This window comes from Ylistrum balloti, unplaced genomic scaffold (assembly GCF_031769215.1).
Source record: "Ylistrum balloti isolate Yb309-2 unplaced genomic scaffold, AGI_CSIRO_Ybal_v1 Utg369614, whole genome shotgun sequence".
NCBI classification, from domain to species: Eukaryota; Metazoa; Mollusca; class Bivalvia; order Pectinida; family Pectinidae; genus Ylistrum; species Ylistrum balloti.
The window spans coordinates 96,006-121,791 of record NW_026781888.1 but is presented as its reverse complement, the minus strand read 5'-3'; the positions used below and the strand labels follow the sequence as shown (position 1 = coordinate 121,791).

Below are 25,786 nucleotides of genomic sequence, written 5' to 3'. Positions count from 1 at the left end.
TATGAGAACCTTGGGCCTTTTGGTTATTGAGAAGAAGTCATTTGAATGGAAAGTTTACGAACAGCACATGGAAGGCGACAGCGGACGACGACGGATGAATCACAATAGTTATAGGTCATCTGGATGCTTTGGGTTAGATGACCTAAGCTTAAGAGTGCATGGACAACAAACATAATACCGAAGCCACAGTTATCTCTTAACTAGAGTTTGGATATTTATTATCTTTAGGCAGTTCTTTTGGAATTCAAAATTTTAAGTCATTAGAAGTGACTACTCCTTACAATTATGTGTTTTCATCAACGAGAAGGCAAAGTTCAAGTCCTGACATTTCTTCAAATGAAAATATTGCTACATTAACAAAATGTCTGTGTTTTGAACCCAGAAATCATCTGCCTCCCTAATAGTCAGTAACCCAAGGGTAATGTCATTCACCTGAACAAATCTGATACACTTAGATCCACTTACTGCCATTTTACAGTTTGAAAAAAATTTTAATGGTTTCCTGAAACATCTGCTCATTTTCATAATGTACCTGCTCTGCGGATGAGGTAATCTAACACGTTTGACACAAACACCGGTACGGTGGATCCTGTTGGAGCTCTTTTTACTAATTCCTCCAGTGGAACTCCAAAAGTTTTTGTCTCTTTGACTTGTTTATTCTCGATAACAACATTGGCTTCTCTGTAGAGTTTTTGCTCATGGTCTACATTCAGCAGAGGGACAAACCACTGTGGAGCCTGTAGTGAAAAAGAAGTTGGTTGGTAATGAAGTGTGATCAACCGAAGACTCGACTTGATCTTTAATCTTTATTGTGGATAAATTACTACAGAAAAATATTGAGAAGGAATTAGATGTCGAACTATCAAGCCAGTTGTTGGTAAACAAATGTGTTGTAAATATATGTAATATTATTAATGAATGTACTGTGCCTTATTGTGAGAAATGTAGTAGTGGTAGCGCAGCTAGTGATAACTGTAATAGATATAGAAATGATATGTTGACAAGCCTTGGTTCACAGACGAATGTAAAACATTATTTTTCGAATGTAAGAGAGCATTAATAGTTTTTAATAATTATAAATCTCATCTCAACCATGAGGTTCTGTCTAATTCCAAACGGCAATATAAGCGCATGGAGTCTAGGCTTAAACGAAACTATAAAAGACAAGAAGGTGATATGCTCTGTTATTTAAAAAGATCAAAGCCAAAACAATTTTACAAATTATTTGCCAAGGGAAAAAAACAATATGTAATTCTTCCGTAATAGGAAATGAAGATTTGAAGAACAAGGTAGAATGTATGTAATCCAGAAATTATCACAGGAGAACCCAAATGATGGTATAACCTTAACAGCCCATGGGGGCCAAGAATGATAAATATTGGTTAGAGCTGTATAGTGCCACTATAATAACGCTAACCCCCAGAAAAGAAAGCAAAATGGTACAAACGGATTATTTTCACTTGTCTGAGCCTTGTCGTCTAATGTAGAAAATAAAATGTGCAATAAAGAACTTAGGCAAGGCTTTAACAACAATGTACTTTAAATCACATTAAAAACATGGCCCGCTGTATGGCCCAAGAAAGCCTTCAGAATGAAAGAAACAAAAAGTCCTTAGGGTCTGCATTGTTCACAAAGAATTATTAAAACAAAAAATCAAGGGCAATTATGACCCATATAAATTTCATGGGAACAAAACTGTCGTTTTTATTTTAAATACATTAATTTTACTCTATACATTAGAATGTAACTGAACAAATGTATAACATCTGATGTTAGACTTTAGTGCCTACAATAATACTCAATGTTTTATTTCATTTTCACAGTCAAGTAACTCATTCCTCCATTGACTGACACCTTGAATCATTAACTTCTTGGTTAAGAAGACATTTCTTGTCATTTGATAGCTTCTTTCTGCAAATGTAAGTAATATCTACAAGTATTCTTAACAGTTGGTACTCTCAGGGATCTTGTGAAGAAATGGTTCCATGAAATGCTTCACTGAGCTCACGAATTGCATGAAATAGTTTGATTTATTGAGTGGTAATGTATGGACATTCATTAAAATGGAATTACACCAGAATCATTAACAAGAGATCCCAGAGGGATCTTGGTGCCCACCATTTGAAGATCTGTTTTCAGTTCTTGAAGATTTGTTTATTTTTTTTTTGTTTGTTACAGGTGTTGTAAATGTTCAGGAACTGGTCTTCATTGAATGTACTCAATGATGGCACAAGATATTTTTATTAAGCACCTATTAGCAAATATCATTTGAAAAAGATCCCAAAGTATTATTAGACAGCAGTCAGTGGATAATGGACAATATGCTTGTGCTGTATTACTGTCGACATCCAAGATGGCTGCCTGTGGGCCACCTTGATTTCAAATCAGTCCAAAAAAGGTACAATGCACAACTAGGGACCAAGGGAAACCAATATCTATGAAATATCAGAAGGATCCATCCAGTACTTCCTCAGATATAGCAGTAACAAGATTTTACTCTCAAAATCCAAGATGGCTGCCTGTCCTTGATTTTGGATCAGTCCAAAAAGGTATAATGCACAACTTGGAACCAAAGGGAACCTGCATATGAAATTTGAGAAAGATCCATCAAGTACTTTCCAAGAAATAGCAGTAACAAACTTTTACATTCAAAATCCAAGATGGCCACCTGTCTGCCATCTTGAATTCGAATCAGTCCAAAAAGGTACAATGCACAACTAGGGACCAAGGGGAAACTGCATATAGAATTTGAGAAAGATCCATCCTGTACTTTCCAAGAAATAGCAGTAACAAACTTTTACTTCCAAAATCCAAGATGGCCACCTGTCGGCCATCTTGAATGCGAATCAGTTCAAAAAAGGTACAATGCACAACTAGGGACCAAGGGGAAACTGCATATAGAATTTGAGAAAGATCCATCCTGTACTTTCCAAGAAATAGCAGTAACAAACTTTTACTTCTAAAATCCAAGATGGCCACCTGTCGGCCATCTTGAATGCGAATCAGTTCAAAAAAGGTACAATGCACAACTAGGGACCTGCATATGAAATTTGAGAAAGATCCATCCAGTACTTTTTCAGAAATAGCGGTAACAAACTTCTACTTCCAAAATCCAAGATGGCCACCATCTATTAGATGGTGGGCTAAAAAATATATATCCATTAAATTTCAATATATTAACATGGATTTATATTTCTTTTATGAAAAGAGATTTTCTGAATAATTCTCAAATTTCATTGTTATTCCAATTAAAGGATATCTCTACATTAATATGGATAAGTCTTGAATTCCTTTATAGATTTTTTTAATTATCTATCCAATTTTGTTGATGTCTTCCAAACACCACATATTTCACATTTAGCTGTGAAGTACTATTATCAATTACTGAAAGAGGTTGGGTGGCGCAGTGGTAACACAATCGCCCTTCACTGAGCTGACCGGGGTGCAATTCCCGCAACGGACGTGAAAAGGTAAGGGGTCACCTGCCCGACCATGTGGGTTTTCCCCGGGTAGTCCGGTTTCCTCTAACAATAAGACCCCTCGTGCGCTTACATCCGGGCCAACAAGAGTGATTAGTATAAGCTGAAATAACTTGTTTTGCAATTGTTGTAAAATAAATAACGTTTATATTTTAATTACTGAAAGATATACTCACCAATTCCTCCTGTGACACTTGTTTGGTTTCCGGCAGGTCAGTTTCCATTTCATAATATGGGAGACTTTTCAACTTCATACCTACACTTGATTCTAAATCAGAAAATGGTTTTGTTTCTGGCTCTTCTTTGGTTTCAGAAAGTAAACTTTGTTCTCCAAGGTATGGAAGTTCTGCTTTTGGAGTGTTTTCTGCAGAATGATAACTTTTACTTGACATCATACCAGACTTTCCTCTGGTTTCAAAAAATAAACTTTGTTCTCCAAGGTATGGAAGTTCTGCTTTTGGAGTGTTTTCTGCAGAATGATAACTTTTACTTGACATCATACCAGACTTTCCTCTGGTTTCAAAAAATAAACTTTGTTCTCCAAGGTATGGAAATTCTGCTTTTGGAATGTTTTCTGCAGAATGATAACTTTTACTTGACATCATACCAGACTTTCCTTTGGTTTCAGAAAATAAACTTTGTTCATCGAATATTTGTTCCATTTTAGAACTTGTAGCAGAACTTTTTCCATATAATTTTGTTTCCAATTCAGAATCAGAATTTTCATCTTGAGTGGTTTCCATTTCGGAAAACGGATTTACATCTATCTCCGGTGTCAGTTCACACTTTGAAATTTCATCTGGATCTACTTCCATTTCACGATTTTCAAATAGTTTAGATTCAAAATCAGAATCTGAATTTTCAACTTCAATCATTTCCTTTTCAAAATCTTTATTTTCATCAACTTTTGTTTCTATTCCAGAGACACTTTTGACATCAAATTTCATTTCCATTCCAGAATCTCTTTCATCAACTTTTGTTTCCATTCCAGAGACACTTTTGACATCAAATTTCATTTCCTTTTTAAAATCTTTATTTTCATCAACTTTTGTTTCTATTCCAGAGAAACTTTTGACATCAAATTTCATTTCCATTCCAGAATCTATTTTTTCAACAACTTTTGTTTCTATTCCAGAGAAACTTTTGACATCAAATTTCATTTCAATTCCAGAATCTCTTTTTTCATCAACTTTTGTTTCCATTCCAGAGACACTTTTGACATCAAATTTCATTTCCATTCCAGAATCTATTTTTTCATCAGCTTTCGTTTCTACTCCAGAGACACTTTTAACATCAAATTTCATTTCCATTCCAGAATCTTTATTTTTTTTCATTCCTGCTCCCACAACAGAAAAAGGTTTTTCATCAATATTTTCCCCTGTTAGAGAAACCGGAATTTCCTCTGATTTTGGTAAATGATTAATGATAGTTTTCCTCAAATCTTCTATGTCTTCAGTTCCCTGATAAGGAAGCCCATTTTCCTCTAGGATTTCTATACACTCAATGAAATCCAGGGTCTCTATCTCTGCTGCTGTTTTGTACTTGCATGAAAATGATGCCATTTTCCCTGTGTGTTTCAAAGTATTGGATTCGGCGAGTTAATTTATGGGAAAAGTCTTTCAGGAAAAAATTCAACTGAAAATCACATCTTTTACATTAAATAAAGTCACATTTTAGAACTTAATCAAGTGAAATCTTCAGCAATACTGGTGGGAGATAACAATGTTATCATCATCTCTATATCAAGTCTACTGTGTGAAATTAATACAGCTTTTTGGAGCTTTTGATCAAGGAAAGCAAATCATTGAACAAATCTGGATACGCAGCTAGGTATTGTATAACCTGCAAAAAGTTACAAATGTCATTAAGATACACACATTGTACAGAGGACTGACATAATCAGTTAGGCATTTCTTCCCTTCATTATTGACTGTATCGCATTAATTGTCAATCAAAGACTTAAAAAATAACAGAACACTGTTTAGTATTCAAGAACCATCAGTGAAATTATGAGTATCATAAAAAAACAACCTTTCAGAAGGATTTAAAAAGAATTAGCAAATTCACATGAACTTTACAGAACAATTGGAACTTGAACAGAGGTATAAAACTTGATATTAAGTGTGCTTTTTTTTTACACCTATCATGACTATGATCTAATGTTTCACCGAGGTTAGTTGGGTTAAATTTAAGCTTTTACATTTAAAGTGAATGTCATTCAGTCTCATCATCCACTGATGACATTGACAGACAAGCAATTGTGTTATCCCCAAATAATCTGACAGTAAACACAGCAAACTGAAAGCCAGAGGCAAGATGATTTAAATGTGTACAGTTCAAGAAGAGATTTGGACCCCTGAGGGACCCGAGGATCCATATAAGCATAGATCGCAAGAGTAAACACTGTATTCCTACGCCGACAGAAAGTGATTCGCCACTCAGAAAAAAAGTACGCGACCCACTTCTTTCATTGGGAAATGCAACGAAGTGACATTACTAGATTCATTGAGGCGAAGCGAAGTCAAAATGTAAAGATATAAGCATATATGATGACAAAGTTCTTCAAAAAGAACAGCGTTTTTCTCCCAAGTAGGAAGTTTTCAATTCAGCTGTTGGTCTTTCCATGTACTTCTTTATCTGTATAATGATTCAGTTTGTGGATAAAAAATGTCAGACATTTTGCTCTCAAGTTGTTTCGCACCCACATCAGATGGTTCACACCAAAGTGAAAATCCATACAATAAAGTTTCGCCCCCAATGAAAAATACTGGTATCAATTATAGAGAAAACTATGTATTTGCCCCGAGTTTTTATATGAAATAGTATCAGTAAAAATGTTTTAGAGACCAACATATTTTTGGATTTTTAAAATGTATGGGTCTGTCTACTTGCTGACAAGGATGGTATTGCCTTTGAAGAGCCTAATAGTGTTTGTACAGGTTGAAACCACTTTTACCCAGGAGGCATCAGCATATTTTTGCTGACCTTCTTTTTCGAAAGTGTAAAACTATGTTATGTTTTCATATACCACTTTCACAACGAGAGAAGATGAAACACATTTGAAATGATGACCTTTTATGTGTTGACAAACTATAATAATAATAGTATTACTATTTAGGTTTGAATGCATGTTACATCGCGATGGTTAGTACACTGATATAACAACATATGACATCAAACAAATAGATAAACACATCATCAACTTCTAGCGCAACTTACATTAATTTGTTACCACGGAAACACAGGACAGTCGGTCGTTTCTTATTAACATTCTTGTAACACACAAGACATGTAAAAAATGTCGTAACGATATCATACCTGTTCATGAAACGAAAGTAGGAATTTCTAATGGTGGTAAACTCGACAAAAATGTTTTGAATGTTAGATTATGGGTGTTATATTAATAAAATGCAGTTAACCCTAATTCTTGAGATATCTGTCGAGAAAAGTTCTATGCCATTTACCTGATTAAAGGCTGGGACATATTATTCGTCCCAGGTTAGGGTCGCTAGGAACCAACCAAAGTTTGTCTATATTTAGATATAAGTCACTTCCTCCGGATACGATTATGAATGATTACGAGACTTAAAGTGTGCCCAGGATATTTCGCTATATTTAATTATAAAATTCTACATATTATACAATAAAAGATCAAGAAAGTGCGAAAGCCGTAGTAAGTTCCGTTTCCGGGGTATTGTGATTCGTAAATCTGAAATGTACATGCCTAATACGGATAGCTTAATTTGTGACGTCACAAATTTAACACTGTCAAACCAGCCTTATAGAAATCAACCCGGAAGCTTCCATCGTGTGCTCGATATGCGAGCATTTAGCGACTTACTTGATATATTACATTGACACTTACTTATGTAGGTTATATTTTTCTAGGCAAATATTTACCATCAAGTTTATGATAACATAACATTTCAAATCTAATGTGTGTTATTTAATTATGCATCTTGTGTCAATTACCACCTGTAAAATGATGTTGTCCGACACTATTAAAATAATAACTGTCCTTCTACCATACTTTTGTATGTGTACTAAACTGTCCGCCATTCTGTCTCTTTTCTTCTCGTCTTGTACAATGTAAGTTAATTTTCCTGTAATATCTTAATACTTAGTGTGTTATATACGTCTCTGGTATGTGTTGTAATAGCATTATATTGTACATGTACAATGTATCCTTATGTATTTAACTGTTATACTAGTAGTGGGGCAGATTGATGAAACAAGCTTTCACTTGGTGATGCAAGCACCATATTTGGCACAAAAGTGCTTCAGAACCTACTCTCCTAGAAAAGTACGTTATCCACTTGAAAATACAAAATGGGCCAATTTTCAAGATGGCCGCCATTCGAAGCGGTTTTTAGAGGTGTTTGAACTACATTTTGATTGAATAATCCTATGTTGATGGTTTATACATAGGAATTTATGTTTTTGAGTGTGAGAAATCCAATTCTGCAATGAGAAAATCAAAATTACTGAATATTATGATGATATAATGGGGATTACACTTTGTCAACATATAGAGTACGTAATGTTAACTTCCATTCTGTGTTTTACAAATAATGTGAAGAAAAAACTGATTTACTTGTGTGTTGTTTGACTCAGGAAAAGACTTGCTGGTGATGTACAGATTCTTCTTTTAGTCCTCACATTTGCAGGCACACAACTGTGTACAATTCAGGCTGAAGCGATAGCATTTGCATCGTCCTCGGCATTCAGTCTTGCAGCCGCATTTTGTCGACTGCTCACAAGTGTGAGCAACGGGTGAAAATGATGTCCAGAGAACTTGCTAGACCTCACCATCTTTTTGTCAGCCCCAGTTGACAGGACTTTCAGTGTGCATTTTGCAAACTGTTGTCTGGCCCCATATGCAGGCAGCTTGGAGGCCAGATCGTTTCACATGCTGAACGAGGGATGCGCTTGTCGGTGGAATAGCATCATAAGACCTTTGCTTCCGAGCAAACAAGTCCAGTCTTGCCTCATCAACCTTGCCTGTTGTATTGTGTTTGTCATGCATGGTGATGACAAGCTTCTCAAGGATGTTGATGTCTGCATCGTCTATGATAGGTTGGTATTGACCGAGCTTTTTGAATACAGGACTCACTTCAGGGCAAACCTCCCATGCTTGCCATTCACATTTTTTGTCTTTACCACGAAAAGCTGACACAACATCACAGCCAGTGAAGGCGTGAAAGAACAACACACCGCCGGTTTTTTTGGCCAAGATCCCACACCATATGAATTGGCAACGAACTAATGGACTGACCCTGACCACATTCTACCCAAATCATTTCTAAGTCTGCATCCTGAAGAGTCGCAAAAACACTGATTGCAACAACAAGAATATCTGTATCACATGCCTTAATCAACACAGACTTCATCTGTTGATTGGCTGCATGAAGGGTATGTGTGAAGATTCTGGAGTCAGCTTCTTCGTGGTTGCAAGGACTTAAGCCTTCAAGGTTGATGGGTTTGTTTGAAAGAGCCTGTTCTCATTTGGTCACAACTATGACATTGTCGTGACACATGGTCACTATCTTGTCAGCTAGAAACCCGAAGAACTCAGTCTTGTTGTCGCTGTCTTGCAGAAAGCTTTTCCAGTTGGATGGTAGTTTTGTTTTGTCTGTCACTCTACGTCGATCTCCCTTACCTCTCCTTGTTTCAGCCTTCAGACTTGAAGTCCAGTAGACATCAAAACCGATGCCTGTTCGCTCATACGCTTTTGATGACTATGTCTGGATCGTTGGAACTACTTCTTGGACAGCATACTCATCAAAGGTCTTTGATGTCTTTGGAGACAATGAATACACGAGAGAGGAAACATCAAAGAAAGGGTTGTGTGTCAGGAGGAGAAATGGTAGCTTCCAGAATGTTTACAAGCTTAGACTTCTGACCAGAGTTGAGTTTCTCTGTGTGATTCAGCGCTGCAGGGAAACACTGATTTTCATGCTTAAAGATTGTATGTCTGCTCCATGCTCAATGATACATACAAATTGAAGCAAAGCTGGAGGCAGGGAATCATACACTGAAGTCTTGGGTGGTCGGGTGGCGCAGTGGTAACACACTCGCTTTTCACCAAGCCGTCCGGGGTTTGATTCCCGGAACGGACGTGAAAAGGTAAGGGGTCACCTGCTCGACCACGTGGGTTTTCCCCGGGTACTCCGGTTTCCTCGCGCGCTTACATCCGGGCCAACAAGAGTGATTAGTATAAGTTGATATAACTTGTTTCGCAATTGTTGTAAAATAAATAAAAAATATATATTTACCCTGAAGTCTCAAACATATTGCCCTCAAACTTAGACTTGTGTTCGACCATGTGCCTGCGCAATATCTTCGTAGCTTTGGCGACAATGATGGCATGAGTATAGGATGATGCTTCTGACAAGACTGGACCAACATCTTTTTCAATGCCAGAAGTATATCTCGCCCTTTTGTTGTAGGCTGCAAGTCCTGGTATCTCAGCCAAAAGCCTCTCTTTTCATCGGGTCGAGTTCACATCAGGTATGTCTTTCCAAAACAGCTCAAGTCTCTCCCTGTAAAGACTTACCAATTTTGTAGGTCGCAACACAATAGGCTCACTGATTATCAAGTAAGGTTATGCTTAATTAATAGATAAAATTCATTTAGTCACATTGATATACTAATGTCAACAATAAAATTTTAATCCTATTTATGATTGTAATAGTGAATCAATTTGCACATTTTAGTACTAAAATAAACTTATTTATAACAAACAATAAACCACTAAATGAAGCTGAATTAGCACTGACTCGTTTATCTATGACAATACATTATCCACTTTATCTAGACATTATGTCGTTTTGCAACCTTTGATAGTCAAGTACTAGATAAATCTCTATTAGAAATCAGAAAACACTCTGTTATGGTGATAACTTGGAATACACTTCGTTGTTGGTGATCTGGTTCATGGCCTGTTTGGCTACAACATTGGTTGGGTCTGAGGTGTGGTTGTGTAGATTTCTTCCAGAGTTATCTGGTATGTTGTCTACTGTTGAGAGGGAAGCTGAACAGCTTGAGGTCGAACATCTTCAGAAGGTCCTGTTGCCGTTCCTTCGAATCTGTCTGTAGATGAATCCATTATGCGAAATGTCCTGTCCGCCTCTTCTGTTGGTGATGAACTTAACGTTGATCTGAGCGTTAGCCATCCTGTACTTGTATCAAACCACACAGATAATAATATCACTCAAATTAAACACACTTAAGACTAAGTTGAAAAAAGTATAAGGTTAACTAATATATATGACAAAAGTTATGATAATTTACACTTAGCTGAAAAAAGAACAATGTGTGACAAAAGTTAAGCAATAATTTAAGCATTGAAAAATTAATGCTTAAAAGTGCATATTGAAATACGATAATTCCCCAAAATGCACTTGGATTTTATACATTTCCCATTGAACAGCTTGGGATTATAACAGTATATAACAAATATATTTAATTCCTTTATTTTACAGTTATTAACTGTTTTCTGAACAGTTATCAGAACTTGCTTATCTGATTTACCTGTACAAGTTACCTGTACAAGTTATTCTACAAGTTACCTGTACAAGTTACCTGTTACCTGTACAAGTTACCTGTACAGGTTACTGTGCAAGTTACCTGTACAAGTTACCTGTACAACGGCTGTATCCCGGAACTCATACATATTATAAATGTGTAACTGGATCTTTGTTTTTTACAGAGATTATAGTCTATATCATTAATGTGAGTTCGGTTTACCTGTGTTTTTACCTGTGGTTCTCACCTGTACATGTATAAAAAAAAGGGAAATAAAATAATAAAAGACATAATATAATAAAAAAAATATGGTGACATAATGTACATGTAATTATTATGCAATTTTTAATGATGTTATATTATTTTTGTTGTGTATTCCAAAATAATATAAACTATTGTGATATCATTTCCACTACATATTTTTTTATAATATTTGGAGGTTCAGATGATGTTTTTCCAGTGAAATGTTTTCATATGAAAACTGTTCACTTATCTTAGTTCAATATTTTAAAACATGATGAACTGTGTTAATACTGTGCTAACAGAGATCAAGTTGCGTATGATATGACACCTTGAGGTGAGTATACAAGCTATATATTTATCTATATAAGATTCAAAATGAATCCCCAATTCCATCATTCGTTAATAGGTTCTGATACTTAACTGATATTGTTAGAAATCAATCATAGCTTATGCTCAGTTCTGCACCAGATTATAACTCACTATCATCACAACTGACCTCCTATGTAAACATGTTGTCGTAGGCAGAGTTGGTGTTCAGGGAAGACCCCATACTAAGCCGTAATTCTTAAAGTGGATAAAACAATACAATAACGGTTGCTGAGTGCCAGCAGGTGAGGTTTTATAAGTTTGAAATGGCTCACAAAAAAGGGTTTTTTTCCACACCAGGGAACGACTTCGCTGTAGAATTACAATTAAGGAACGAAAGAAAGGTATTCATACTAATTTGTGATACCACTCAAAGATAGTACAAAACACAGCCATGATAACCACGTTTAAGAATAAGATAAAGTACTGACGTCCCCTGCAATGCTGCTTACCCCCACTCTATACCGCCATCCCATCCTCCCCTACACTGCTGTCCTCACTTCCCCTACATCATTGCCTACCCCTCTCTGTACCGCCGTCCCATCCTCCCCTGCACTGTTGTCCTCACTTTCCCTACAATGCTGCTTACCCCCACTCTATACCGCCATCCCATCCTCCCCTACACTGCTGTCCTCACTTCCCCTACATCATTGCCTACCCCTCTCTATACCGCCGTCCCATCCTCCCCTGCGCTGTTGTCTTCACTTCCCCTACATTGCTGCCTACCTCTCTCTTTACTGCCGTTCCATCCTCCCCTGCGCTGTTGTCCTCACTTCCCCTACATTGCTGCCTACCCCTCTCTATACCGCCGTCCCATTCTCCCCTGCGCTGTTGTCCTCACTTCCCCTACATTATTGCCTACCCCTCTCTATTCCGCCGTCCCATTCTCCCCTACACTGCTGTCCTCACTTCTCCTACATTGCTGCCTACCCCTTTCTATACTGCCGTCCCATTCTCCCCTACACTGCTGTCCTCACTTCCCCTATATTGCTGCCTACCCCTCTCTATTCCGCCGTCCCATCCTCCCCTACACTGCTGTCCTCACCTCCCCTACGTTGCTGCCTACCCCTCTCTTTATTGCCGTCCCACTCCGCTATACTGCTGTCCTCACTTCCCCTATATTGCTGCCTACCCCTCTCTATACCGCCGTCCCACCCTCCCCTACACTGCTGTCCTCACATTTCCTACATTGTTATCCACCCCTGTCTATACCGCGAGTGTTACAACTTTGTCAAACTGAGTAAGGATATCGCGAATGTTACAACTTTGTCAAACTGAGGAAGGACGTCGCGAATGTTACAACTTTGTCAACTGAGGAAGGACATCGCGAATGTTACAACTTTGTCAAACTGAGTAAGGACGTCGCGATTGTTACAACTTTGTCAACTGAGGAAGGACATCGCGAATGTTACAACTTTGTCAAATTGAGGAAGGACATCGCGAATGTTACAACTTTGTCAAACTGCAAGGAAGAATGTCGCGAATGTTACAACTTTGTCAACTGAGGAAGGACGATGCGAATGTTACAGATCCATAAATCTGAGGAAGGACGAAACGAATGTTACAACTTGTCAAAATGAGAAAGGACAGTACGAATGTTACATCTTTGTCAAACTGATGAAGGACGGCGCGAATGTTATAGTCCTATGATAGACTGATAACATGTTATAGTCCTATGATAGATTGGTAACAGATTTTAATCTTTTCTTTGTGTCAAAATTTCTAACATTTTTCTTGTTTGAAATTGCTTATTTTTAATATTGCAATATTTTGATACATAACTGATATCATAGTTTAGAGAAGTTCCTACTAATCTAAAAATAATACCATTTCATAGTGTTTGTTATTTCTTCGATTTTTGTTTTTAAGGCTATGTATAGTGGATCCTGTCGTACACCCATGATTCATGGAATATTACAGGCCTTACTGGCATTAAGGATTTTAAGTGCATTTTATTAGTTGTCCTTCAAGATACTGTAAGTAAAACACAGTTAAGTTGGAATTGGTTCGGTGGATTTTTATTTTATTTCTGAAAAATATCTGAAAAAAACGGCGAGGAAAAAAATACTCAAAAAGCAGGGACATGTCTTCTTCAAGTTTATATTTAAACTGTTAACAGGAAGCGATCATTTTTCTTGTTTATTTTCCATAACATGAAAAGTGATGTTTTGTGAAAAGTTGCCATAGTAGTCTTCACAATAATTTACAATCTCTTGGACTTCGTTGTTGTCCGCTGTCGTTTGTACGTGGCGACGCCATTAATTATATCTACTACACATTTTAAACGTCTGAGAGACCGTGATCAATTCCGGTAAACAAGATGGCGAACATCGACGTGGAAGATGAAAACATTTTGACTTCTATGTTTAAAGACTCATTTCCAGGTCGATACTTGCATCTAATTGCTCAAGCATGTATAGTTTGGACTTACATTTTCTCTAAACACACCGTCCGATCATTTCGACATACAAAACTTGTTATTGACACATGTTACTTGTGCAAGTTTTAGTACCATGAAGTTGGAACTCCTTGAAAAGTCGAGAGAGCTGATCGATATTATGAAAAAAAGGAGCGTTCGCTTCTATTATAAACAGATTCTTCAATGATTTATACAAAAGTTTGAAATGAAATACAAATGTACATCCGATTCCTCAGTTATTACTTCTCGCATGTTCCGAGGAGAATGAGGCTTGAATGCCCACTGGTTCAACACATTTTATAAATATTTCATCAAAATGCAATTTATAGTTGTTGACAGTCGAATCGTATGATGTACACGAAGAACTATATATGCGTCACACTCATTCATCAAACCACTTACATTTATCGCACTATTATTGGTTCGATATGAGAATTGATGGGAGTACACAGCCTCAGTCGATATTTATTTTTGTACTCTATAAATTCTCATACTGGACCAATAATATTGCAGTAATTGTTTTATAACATTTCATTTCAAATTTGTTAACTATCCATCTCATATTTAACAAGCTTTACAGAACTCTAGCAGATCCCATTAAACACTTTAATAATTATTATGTGCAGTTGATGAAAATGCAGAATAAAAACAAAAAATGTAATAACATATCTTCAAATATTTAATAAAGTTAGTGACATAACAAGATAAAATGTTAATATGATCATAATGCATAGTCTACCTAGTTTCAGTTTCATATATGAAAAAAATGACTAAGTTATGACTCTTTTACCATAGTGAGAGTGACAGTTTGGCACACATGTGAACCATGTACATTTTATACAATAGCATTTATTATAAGGTGTCATCAGACTGTGTCATATTGAAAATACTAAATAAGGTTAGCAATATCAGGAGATATTTCATAAATATGACCATAATACACCCATATACCAAGTTTCATGTTGATATTAGTAAAGAATTATTAAGGTGAAAGTTGAATTTTCCCTCGATCATCAGCATTAAGTGTAGATTTATCTTGTATACTTGTAATGATGAACAGTTATTCATTTCTTGTCATTGTCATATTCTTTCATGTTTGTTTTTCATAGAAAGCTGGAATGACAACCCAGAGTTCGTGCAGTATTTGTCAGAACTGAGCTCATATGGAGTGGACAAACTAGGTATAAGTATCTATGAAATATATAAAAGTAGTTGAAATAAATTAAACTTTACAAAGAGTTTCATGATGTAATTTTATTGACTTAAACCTGTAAAATTTTGCAATAGTAAGTTGGAATGATCAATGAGATGGGTTTAGAGTTATGTATGTTGAGGTATTGGTGTTGAAATACAAACATTTTAATTAAACTTTCTTATTAGCTCTACTGGTATAATTTTTTTGTATAAGAAGTCTGTATATTATGAACTGTCTTATGATAACCAATTAATTTCATGCCAAATTATATAATACTTAAATTTTGATTAACAGTAGTGATGCAAGACTTACATCCTTGAATTTGCTTTTCAGCTCAGGAGCCTGATCGTTTGTCTGAAGCAAAGTCACAGATTCTACAAGAAACTCAGCACCTGGCTTTTCAACACTACAAAACATTTATCCAGACAGCAGAGTGCTCCCGTGAAATATTTGAAGATGTAAAATTAGATAAATTGAGGAATTTGGTAAACATACAGAAATCGTTGATGCTACTCCTGAATATATTACATTCTGGTGAGGTGAAAGAAGAACCTCTCCACAGTATACAAAAGATCTTGTGTTATCAGCACCCTTTTTGGTAATAATGCAGATGTATTAATCACAGATATAGAATCTAACAGCAGTTATCACCTAAATACTTGTGTCATCTTGGTGTTGTCTTATTTGCAAAAAAGTTGTTTGATTGTTTTCATTACCTTTTTAGATGCATTAAGTTTTTTTCTCATTACAGTTTCAAATCATAGAAAAGCATGTTGGTGATATGTTGCATAAACTCCCAGACTTTTCAGAAGAATGTGAGAGAGTTATGAAACAGGCTGAGGACATCAATGCTAGGTAAAACATCATTTATTTAAATCTATCTAGGAATCGATTATATACAGGAATCAGCATTTGAAAAAAATTTTTAAAACTGACTACTTATAATTACATACTACCAATCTTTAACACCAACATGTTAACCCATGTGTGATATCTTTCAAATCATAGGTGCTTTTTGCTATTTTCTGTGTTTGAAATCATATCAGACATTTTTAATTGTATGAAATTGAAATACAAAAATCTCTCGCAGAAAATTGTTACTTTAGCTGAGCTCCTCAGAAATTGGTCACATTTAGGAAATATTGATCTCTATTGGAAATATTGATGAAATCATCAAGTGAATATTACATATCACAGAATGTCATGTTTGTAGTCAAATGGGTAAGGGTTAAAAAAAGTAATTTGTATGGCCATAATGCATTGTCCAGTGAATACTTCAACACTTTGTTGAATATTATATATTAATTTTATAATTTTTTGTAATAGCCAATGAGTAAATACCCTGACTCTCCAGCATCATACCAAGCTGCTTGAGGTCCTAGAAATGCCACATGCTTTTACGTTATATATAAATTTACACCATATGTTGGGGTCCTTCAGCATCGCACCCATCTGCTAGAAGCCTAGAATTTCCAGATGATGTGTCTATGTTATATATATGTTTATGACCTTTTGTTGTAGCCGGCGGATGAATACTCTGACCCTACAGCGTCACACCCAGCTGCTGGAGGTCCTAGAAATGCCACAGCTCATGGATACCTGTGTGAGAAACAGTTATTATGAGGAGGCACTGGAACTGGCGGCCCATGTCAAAAGGCTTGAGAAAAAACACGCTAACATTCCTGTTATTGGTGTTAGTATGTTGGTATTTTTTGGCTGTGGCGTTGCAGTGATATGTTTGATTATTAAACAGAGTCCAATGGATAACAGCAGGATGTAATGTTACTGCAAATAGATTTAGTGATATTCATTGATGGTAAAGCACTAATACTGGTTTCATTTTATGAAAAATTTTATTGTTTCTGATAATTTACATTTTATTCTTTTTCTAAAATGCATAACAAATGCACATCTTGTATTTTAAAGAATATTGTGTCTGAGGTGAAGAACTCTGCTCAGTTAATGCTAAACCAGCTGATCCAGCAGCTGAGAACAAATGTCCAGCTCCCGGCTTGTCTCCGTGTCATTGGCTACCTCCGCAGGATGGATGTTTTTACTGAGGCAGAGCTCCGCATCAAGTTTCTGCAGGTTTGTCTTAATGATAAATGAATGAAGATTTTCTGAAGATCATTTTGTAGAGTCAGTTGTGATTATCTATGTATCGTTTTGGTTTTTGTTGCAGGCTCGGGACTCCTGGTTCCAGGGTATACTAGAGGCAATACCAAAGGAAGATCGTAAGTCAACATTTAGTAGGAAAATGTAGGGCAAAGAGGAGGAAAGTTGTACTGTAATGTATAGCTTGGATTCAATAAATAATTCATTTGACCTGAATTATGTATACATTCCCAAATGGAGCTATTCATGTTAAATATTTACCGAACTTCGAAAACAGAACTCCAGGTTTTTTCAACAGATGGGATTCAAACAGTACAATGCATTTTCTAAAACACAAACCATGTATAGAATTTCCTTATATCTGAAGTTTTCTGGAACAGTCAATACTTTACTGGGTAAGCTGTTGTATCAGTATATCTAGAAAACAAACAAGAACGTCATTTTGAGGTTTAATTTCAACTGAAATAGCCTAGTGTCTATGATTGATATTGTTAAATATAATTTTGATGTAATACATTTGCTTGTATTGGTTTGCTGTTTTCTGGCTGGTTTTATTACAACATAGTTCACCAGAGTCAGCCATTAAAGTATTGTCCGTCTCTGTGCAGGGATGGAACCTCACACCTCAGATCTTGACCTGAGAAACACAAACCGCCAAAATGGAACCTAGGTTTGGAATGTCCAACGCTCTATCAATATTACTTTTGTGGCCCTCTGTATGTCCAAAGGATGGGAGAGTGACATCATTCTTATGCAGGAAGTTAGCATTGCCTGCGGGCCTAAAATTTGAAAAACCCAATGAGTGCTAGTTTAACTATGTACAATGTATTTTGTACAGTTATAGCCCTCTTGTTATTTTCAGGATTGTAAATTAGAGGTAGAACAGGCCCCTCTCTGGTTCTACTCACCATGATCTATGCATGCTGAAGGTGATGAAACCCATTTACAGGGCAATAAGTTGCTGATAAGTCCATGCCTAGTTACAAACCAAACTTCTGTCGCATGAAAGAGATGTTTGTGTGCCATTATGTAAATGTATTTTTAATTTCCAGCCTATGTCCACATTACAAAAACGATAGAAGCAAGTCGTGTTCACCTGTTTGACATCATCACCCAGTATCGTGCCATCTTCTCTGATGAAGATCCTATTCTCTCTACCAATAAGGAAGACTCTGTTAATGAATCTGCACTATTTCACGGATGGGTTGTACAAAAGGTAATCTTCCAATATTTGAAGTTTATATTAGGAACGTAGGAAATGGATTTTTGATAACCTACTTCCTTTCAACCTTGATTTTTTTGACATTTTTTTCCATATCTTCTTTGCTATTGTAATTTCTTTACATTTTTCTTTTTTAGTAACTTTTTTTGTAACATGAATTTTAGTAGTAAATGTTCCTAACACCTAATTTGATACTTGTCATGCCACCAGTGAAGATATCTAGTATGAGAACTTGTAAATGCATGGTATGTATACCAATGTTTATTTCAATTTTACAGATATGACATCAGTCTATATGAATTTTTTCATCATCTAGTAATAAGCCCATGCCCTTTGGTCAAAAGATAATGTGTTTGTTGTCTAAACTTACTGGTACGGTACTTCTTCTCCAATATGACATTTACTGTATATGTCATTCATGCGATTTTTGTCCGTCAAGGTGTCCCAGTTTCTGACTGTCCTTGAGACAAACCTCCATCAAGGTGTGGGTGGACGTCTTGACTCTATACTTGGTCAGTGTATGTACTTCGGACTCTCCTTTAGTCGAGTAGGGGCAGATTTCCGTGGACTCCTGGCCCCAATTTTCCAGAGAGCAGCTCTCCAAGGCTTCAAAGTGGCTCTGGCAGATTCACTACAAAGGTAAAAGTTGAACTTAGATATCGGTAACCAAATTAGTATGGATGCCATTAAGAATTATTTCTGTACAAATAATCGTGCATGATTTGAATGAAATCTCCTTGTATATTAATACGAAAATCAATCCTATGTGAAATAAGTGAGTGACGTGTCATAAAATTTCACATCCCGAGGGGGAGTGTAATTAGCTGAATTGTATTTCTCTAATAATAATACATGATCTCCAGAGATAGTTAACACAATTCAAAATATAGTCAAAGTGGAAATGAATCTTCTGTAGTTTTATCACTCAACAATAACAAAAAATTGCTGTAAATTTACATATTTTAGTGGTTTTCTTAGCACTTTTCACACTAAAAGTATTTCTCTAAAATATGATTGCACTATCGTAATTATTGGGGATGTGCAAATTTATCATTGCACCTATTTTTCTAAAAGCACCTTTAAGTAAATTTAAGAATGTTCACTGTGGACATGTTTCATGCATTTTCAGCTTTTGAAAGCAGTACGGACTACAACTGTACCAATGAATTCATATTGTATAATCTTGATTTTATAGATTTGAAGCAAATATGCAATCATACAACTTATTAGCAGTGACGTCTACTGTGGGTAGTCTGACATACAGTACTGGTACACAGGTAAAGTCTTAAATATTTTATTTTGTGGCCCTAGCTTAGAGGTGTATCTGTAAAACACATCTACCCCGCCCCAGGTATCTAGGATTTGTTTGGGGATACTTCTCATAGAATTTAATTGATTTGCTTGGAAGAGGCAAGCAGGAAACCAATTCATTGAGAGGAGTGGTTAATTTTCGAGTTTTGGGTCATGTAGATGTTTTACTGGAATCGCCCGTATTGGGTCACCTGGTCTGAAGAGCCAATGGGCTTATGTAACTGGTGCAGTGTCTGTAGTTCGCCAATTTCTAGGTCACCTGAGGCAAAGTCTTGGGTTGACCTATTGTGATCGCCTTTTGTTTGGCATCGTATGTTGTAAACTTTTAACATTTTCAACATCTTCTGGAAAATTCCTAAACTGATTTCAGCAAAATTTTATGAGAACTTTCCATGGCTTAAGATGCACAAATATTGTAAATTACATAGTCCCCAACTTCCATGGGCCTGAGGTGTGGGACAAAAGAGGTCAAATCAATTGAAACTTCAAAATCTTCTCAAATCTCTGGTATGATAGAATCAAGTACTCTTCATGGATGGAATTGTCTTATTGTGGTTTACAAAAATTGTTAATTTCTTAACCCCAGGGTCTTACATTTCCTCTTGGGGAGGGAGTAAAATTTGCTGTAGTTTATATAAGGAAAAATACATTTTTCAGCATAATTTGTTAATTTTCTTTTATAAATAGTTAAACTTTGATATAATTATGAGATGACTGTTTAATGAGAGGCACATATTCACCTCGGCTGACCCCCAGTGGCAGATGGGTGGGGCCAAAAATGGATCATATTGACTGAAATTTCATGTTGTTCTCAATATCCAGATATGGTAGAATCTATTACCGGTAATCTGTTGTTCATGGATGGAATAGTTGATATTGGAAAGTTACATTTTTTAGTGTAATTTCCTTTTTAACAAAATAAATTGTTACTAAATGTAACAAAAAGCATTGCAACTCAAGTGACCATTAAGGCCCTTGGGCCTCTTGTTTGCTCAAAATCGCTACTTGTCATGAATGACTGAAATGATATTGACCAAATTTAGTCAGAAACATCCTTGGGGGAAAAGGGAAACCAAGGTAATATAAATATTAGTTCTCGGGGCCGGAGGGGCAGCCCAAAAAGGGAAAATTTTGCAAGTTCTTTAAAATCCTACTCTTCATGCAGGAATTAACGGATATTATCAAATTTGGTCTAAAGTATTCATGGGTGAAGTGGAATCAGTATTGTATAAATATTTGTCCTGGGGCCTCTTTGGCCAGGAGTGATTGGGCCCAAGAGGGCAAATGGAGCAAATTCATTAAAATCTTACTCCTTAATAATGAATGGATAATGCCCAAATTTGGCCTGAAGCACTCTTTGGTGAAGGGGAACCAATCTTGTATCGATATTAAGTCTTGACTCCCTGGAGGGGGCCAAAACAGGGGAAACAGAGTAAATTTTTTAAAATCCTACTCCTGATGTAGGAATGATTGGTTTGAAGTGTTCTTTGGTGAAGGGAAATAAATTCTGTATAAATGGGAATCCCAGGACTGTAGGTTATGAGGTGTAGGGCCCAATTTGGGAAATTTAAGTTCTTTAAAATCCTTCTTCTGTACAAGGTTATTGTCCAAGTTTAGTCTGGCCACATTTTTATGAAAAGTGAATTTGTCTTCTGTTCAACCAAAAGGGTGGAACCAATAAGGAAATTGTTTCAGAAATTATTCGTCATATTTGAATTTCTTTGTAAATTGATTGAATAGCTGAATAAGTCAGGTGAGGCTCTTGGGCTTCTTCTGTTTAATCAAAATACTGAATAGTCACAGTTGCAAAAATGAAATCTTTATATTGTACTATGTTATCAACTTATCAAATTTGAAAGAAGATATCCATTTAGAGTAAAGATAACTCAATCCAACAGGTCGGGGTGCAGGTTCCTCAAAATTAATTAAGGTAGTCGCTCCGTCTACCTTAATAAATTTTGAGGAACCTGCCCCCCGACCTGTCAGATTGAGTTATCTTTACTCTAAGTTTTCCCATTCTCCTTAATTCCCTGCATACCTTCGGGTATCCAGGCGGGCGATGAAGATACTGTAATCCACTACTAAAGACTACGGCGTTGGCTCTATATCTTCAAAGATATCCATTTGATAATTTAGTGAGGGACATCTTTCATGTTTTCTGTATACTGATTCAGTTATCCTTGCTACATGTGTTATGTCTTTCTGTATTTCAGTCTGGACAGATGTTTCCCCCTGCTATCCTTTTAGATTATCACCCTCTTGCTGCTTACTGTAATGATGTGCTGTCAGCCTTTAATGAACTGCGGCTGTGTGCTCCCATATCCCTGGCCTGTGACATTGCTGAAGTCCTCCAAGAATCACTGCTACAGATTAGCCGCATAACATTGGCTTATTACAGGTTTGTGATGTTACAGAGTCACTGTCATGATTTGTTAATGAGACACCTAAGTGCTGGCTGGACAGTGAGACAACTAAATTTGTGGTTGGGGGATTGTGAGATGGATAAACCGTCTCCACTAACCTTGTTTGTTTTATTTGTTTTGCTGGATCCCATCAACATCGAGGGTCATTTTAAGGTCTCATTGTTGTAGTTGCTGGATACCAGCATACTTGAGGTTGATTGTGTGTCATTCACAGTACATCAGAACAGACTAGTCCACTTCTCAGCTTCCTAAGAAACCCAAACTGCCAGGAGCATGTTGAACCTACACACTTCAATCTTCACTTGAGGTTGTGTAATCTGAGCTATTATTGGCCTGACCTTATTATCTTATATGTTGTATGTCAGACACATTTTGTTTCATGTTATGATGTCTGATTTGTTCATAGTGAAACAGAAGGTAACAATTTAAGATATGAATTTGGACAGGAGTTATTTCAATATAAAGACTGAATATCAAATACACTTTGTCATGCTACATATGGGAAATCAACAATTACATAGAGATTCAAACTGGATCTAAGGTGTAAAGAATTGGTTGTCATATGTCTTCTTTTGGTCTTTCAATGTTTTTACTTTTTATTTAACTTATTTTGTTCATCTTCAATGACAGTTACAGGAATGTATTTGAGGTTATTATCTCCCTTAGACCAGTTTGTGACGTACATGAGTCTTGTGTTCTTTGGACAGTGAGACAGAGATTATTTACAATACTCTAACTTAAATGATTATCTACTTACTTATTTGAAAAATCCTGTAATTGATTAATTTTAATATTTGTCTTACTATTAGGGCTGAGGAGTCGACCTTTGACCCCAGGGAGAAGGACCATTTTTGTCAGTTTTGTCAAGTGTATGCCACTGACCTTCTGCCCTATCTCAACAAATGTTTGCAACAGTTATTCCCCCCTGTCACACTGGCTCAGATACTTGGCGTGACTCTTTCCGACCTTAACAAGATGGTAAGTTTTTTTTGGAAGTTTGATATTTTTTCAATATGGACCTATTTACAAACATATTACAACTTCCCAAAACCACATGCATTCACCTTGCATATTGTGGGATGACCTTTCTTAGATTACCATAGCTGTAGGTAGGGTGTTGCAGGATATAACATCAAAACCAGTCTACTGCAGCTATTAATCTGAGGACCAAATTTTGATTTATTTACTCTTAGGTTGAGATAATGATCCTTCAGTAGAAAGTCTCTCAGATTTTTGTGTGTGGATATTGGGTACAGCATATATTGATGACTTGTAGTCTTGGTAAACAATAGAAAAAGACTTTAAGATTAACAAGTCAGGCCATATTCAGCCTTGTAGTCTTGGTAAACAATAGAAAAAGACTTAAGATGAACAAGTCAGGCCATATTCAGCCTTGTAGTCTTAGTGAACAACAGAGAAAGACTTTAAAATTAAAAAGTCAGGCCATATTCAGCCTTGTAGTCTAAGTGAACAACAGAAAAGATTTTAATATTAACAAGTCATGCCATAGTAATTACATAGCAGGTTTATCCTGATCATCACTGTAGCTGACTACATCCATGGACTTCTGTCTGTTGACAGTAGTTATCTCCCTTCCTACAATTGATAAATCTCCTTAATTAGTACCACACATTTTCATGTGTCTGCTTTATTTAACATAGATGTTTGAAGGTTAGTACAATCTACAACAAAATTTTATTCCATAAACTACTGAAACTGAGTAGGTAGCATATATGTAACTTAATATATCAGTTTCTTAATATAAGCATTCATGAAGACAAGAGTCCAGGTCGTGTCTTATGTTAAATATACATTATTTGTGCATGAAATATTTTGAAAAACTGTGAATTAACATTTCCATATTGCCAGTCAGCAACATCAACTTTTAACAATATTGAAACGAAATCACTATTAGTAAAGCACATTTTTTCATCATAATCTCTATGGTTACAGGGCAGTCTGGGACTCGTGGATATTTTAGCAGTCCTTGACCCAATTTCCCATTTACTACCTCAGAAAGAAGATAGGATTTCTGACCAGTTGGATACCAATGTTGGCACAATAACCCAGTCAGTTCAGGATAGTGTTACAAAAGACAACCAAATAGAATCAATCAGTTTATCAAAAGATACTATGAAAAGTGAACAAGCTTCCTCTACAAAAATACCTGGCAAATCAGAATCTGAAATGGATGTCACTCTAAATTTCACAGACAGTTCAAAGTCATCTTTAGGTGTAATGAAGGATTCAGCTGGCCCATCGGATTCAGATTTACTCGGTGAGATAAAGGACACGAGCGTTGAAGAATCTGCTCCTAAGGTTACATTTACTGCTGGAGATGGAGATAGTGAGGACAATGATGATACATCTCTCACTGTTCCTACGGAAAATCAGGACAGCTCAATAGGTTTAACATTGGATCAAGTAGGGAAAAAGGATGATTAAGGGAAATTACTAATCAGTGGCTCTAGAAGAAGGTTTGATATGTGTATTTATACGGTGGTGTATGAAAGACTTTTATCTAAATTAAGTTTCATTAGTCTCCTGTTGGTGAAACCAAAGGGGACTATGGTTTTCCTCTGTGTCTGTTCATCCCTATGTCTATTACAAAGCTTGTCAGCTCTCAATTGGCTTTATTCCTTGAGGGATTCTCATCAATCTTCACACGTTTATTAAGCATCAAAATATCTCAGACAAGTTTGAGGTTTAATGCTGTTGGGTTAAGGTGAAGATTACTGTTACTATTTTTAGATAATCATTGTTAGCACTTTAATAGGTCTACTTCTTGAGGTATTCTCAAACTTTCCACTCTATTTAAGCTTCAAAATCTCTTAGACAGGTTGGTGAGAGTATCAGGGTTGTTGAGTCAAGGTCATTGTTTCTATTTTAAGATAATCATTGTCAAAGCTTCAGATGCTTCACTCCTTGAAGGTTTTTAAAACTAAAAGCAGTACAGACTTTTAAACCACTTAGTTGCCTAACAAGTTTGAGTTTCAAGGTCTAAGTCGCCATATTTATTTATGAGCACATATTCGATGTCCTGTAAGAAGTCTAGACGCTGAGTCAGAGATACAAATATTACTTCATTGTCCCATCATAAACCCGGTACATTTGAGTTTCTGTGTTGTGTGTCCTGAAAGCTTTTCGCCATCTAATGTTCTTATGAACTTGATACATATAAATCTATGAATCTATCAAAGACACTGATGGTATTCCTTAAACTTCAGAGATTTGTTAGAATGTTTAAACATTGGTTATCGGGGGACTTGTCTGTGATATATGTTAATTACAGAATGTGAAATTGATGACGATGATCATCAGTATAAATACATTGTACCTAGATTTAAGTACATATTTGAAAAAGAATCAAAATTCTGTAATATGTTTGTTTCTTTAAGACTTTGAGAATGTTTAGATTTAAGCGTAATATATGGTTGACATATTTATGGAATTTATTTTAAGATTTAACAACTATGAACAATAAAA

The 25,786-nt window shown here is 36.1% G+C and overlaps 1 protein-coding gene across 1 annotated transcript; it reads left to right on the top strand.

Annotated features, from left to right (window-relative positions):
* The first annotated feature begins 13,935 nt into the window (after positions 1 to 13,935).
* Positions 13,936 to 25,786, top strand: LOC132547619 (conserved oligomeric Golgi complex subunit 8-like). The gene is made up of 13 exons (XM_060211404.1): positions 13,936 to 13,999; positions 15,144 to 15,215; positions 15,563 to 15,687; positions 15,981 to 16,084; positions 16,751 to 16,922; positions 17,156 to 17,317; positions 17,412 to 17,463; positions 18,397 to 18,560; positions 19,006 to 19,205; positions 19,762 to 19,843; positions 22,091 to 22,275; positions 23,110 to 23,278; positions 24,254 to 25,786. The coding sequence occupies exons 1-13, from the start codon at positions 13,936 to 13,938 to the stop codon at positions 24,743 to 24,745; spliced, it is 2,043 nt and encodes a 680-aa protein (XP_060067387.1). The 3' UTR covers positions 24,746 to 25,786.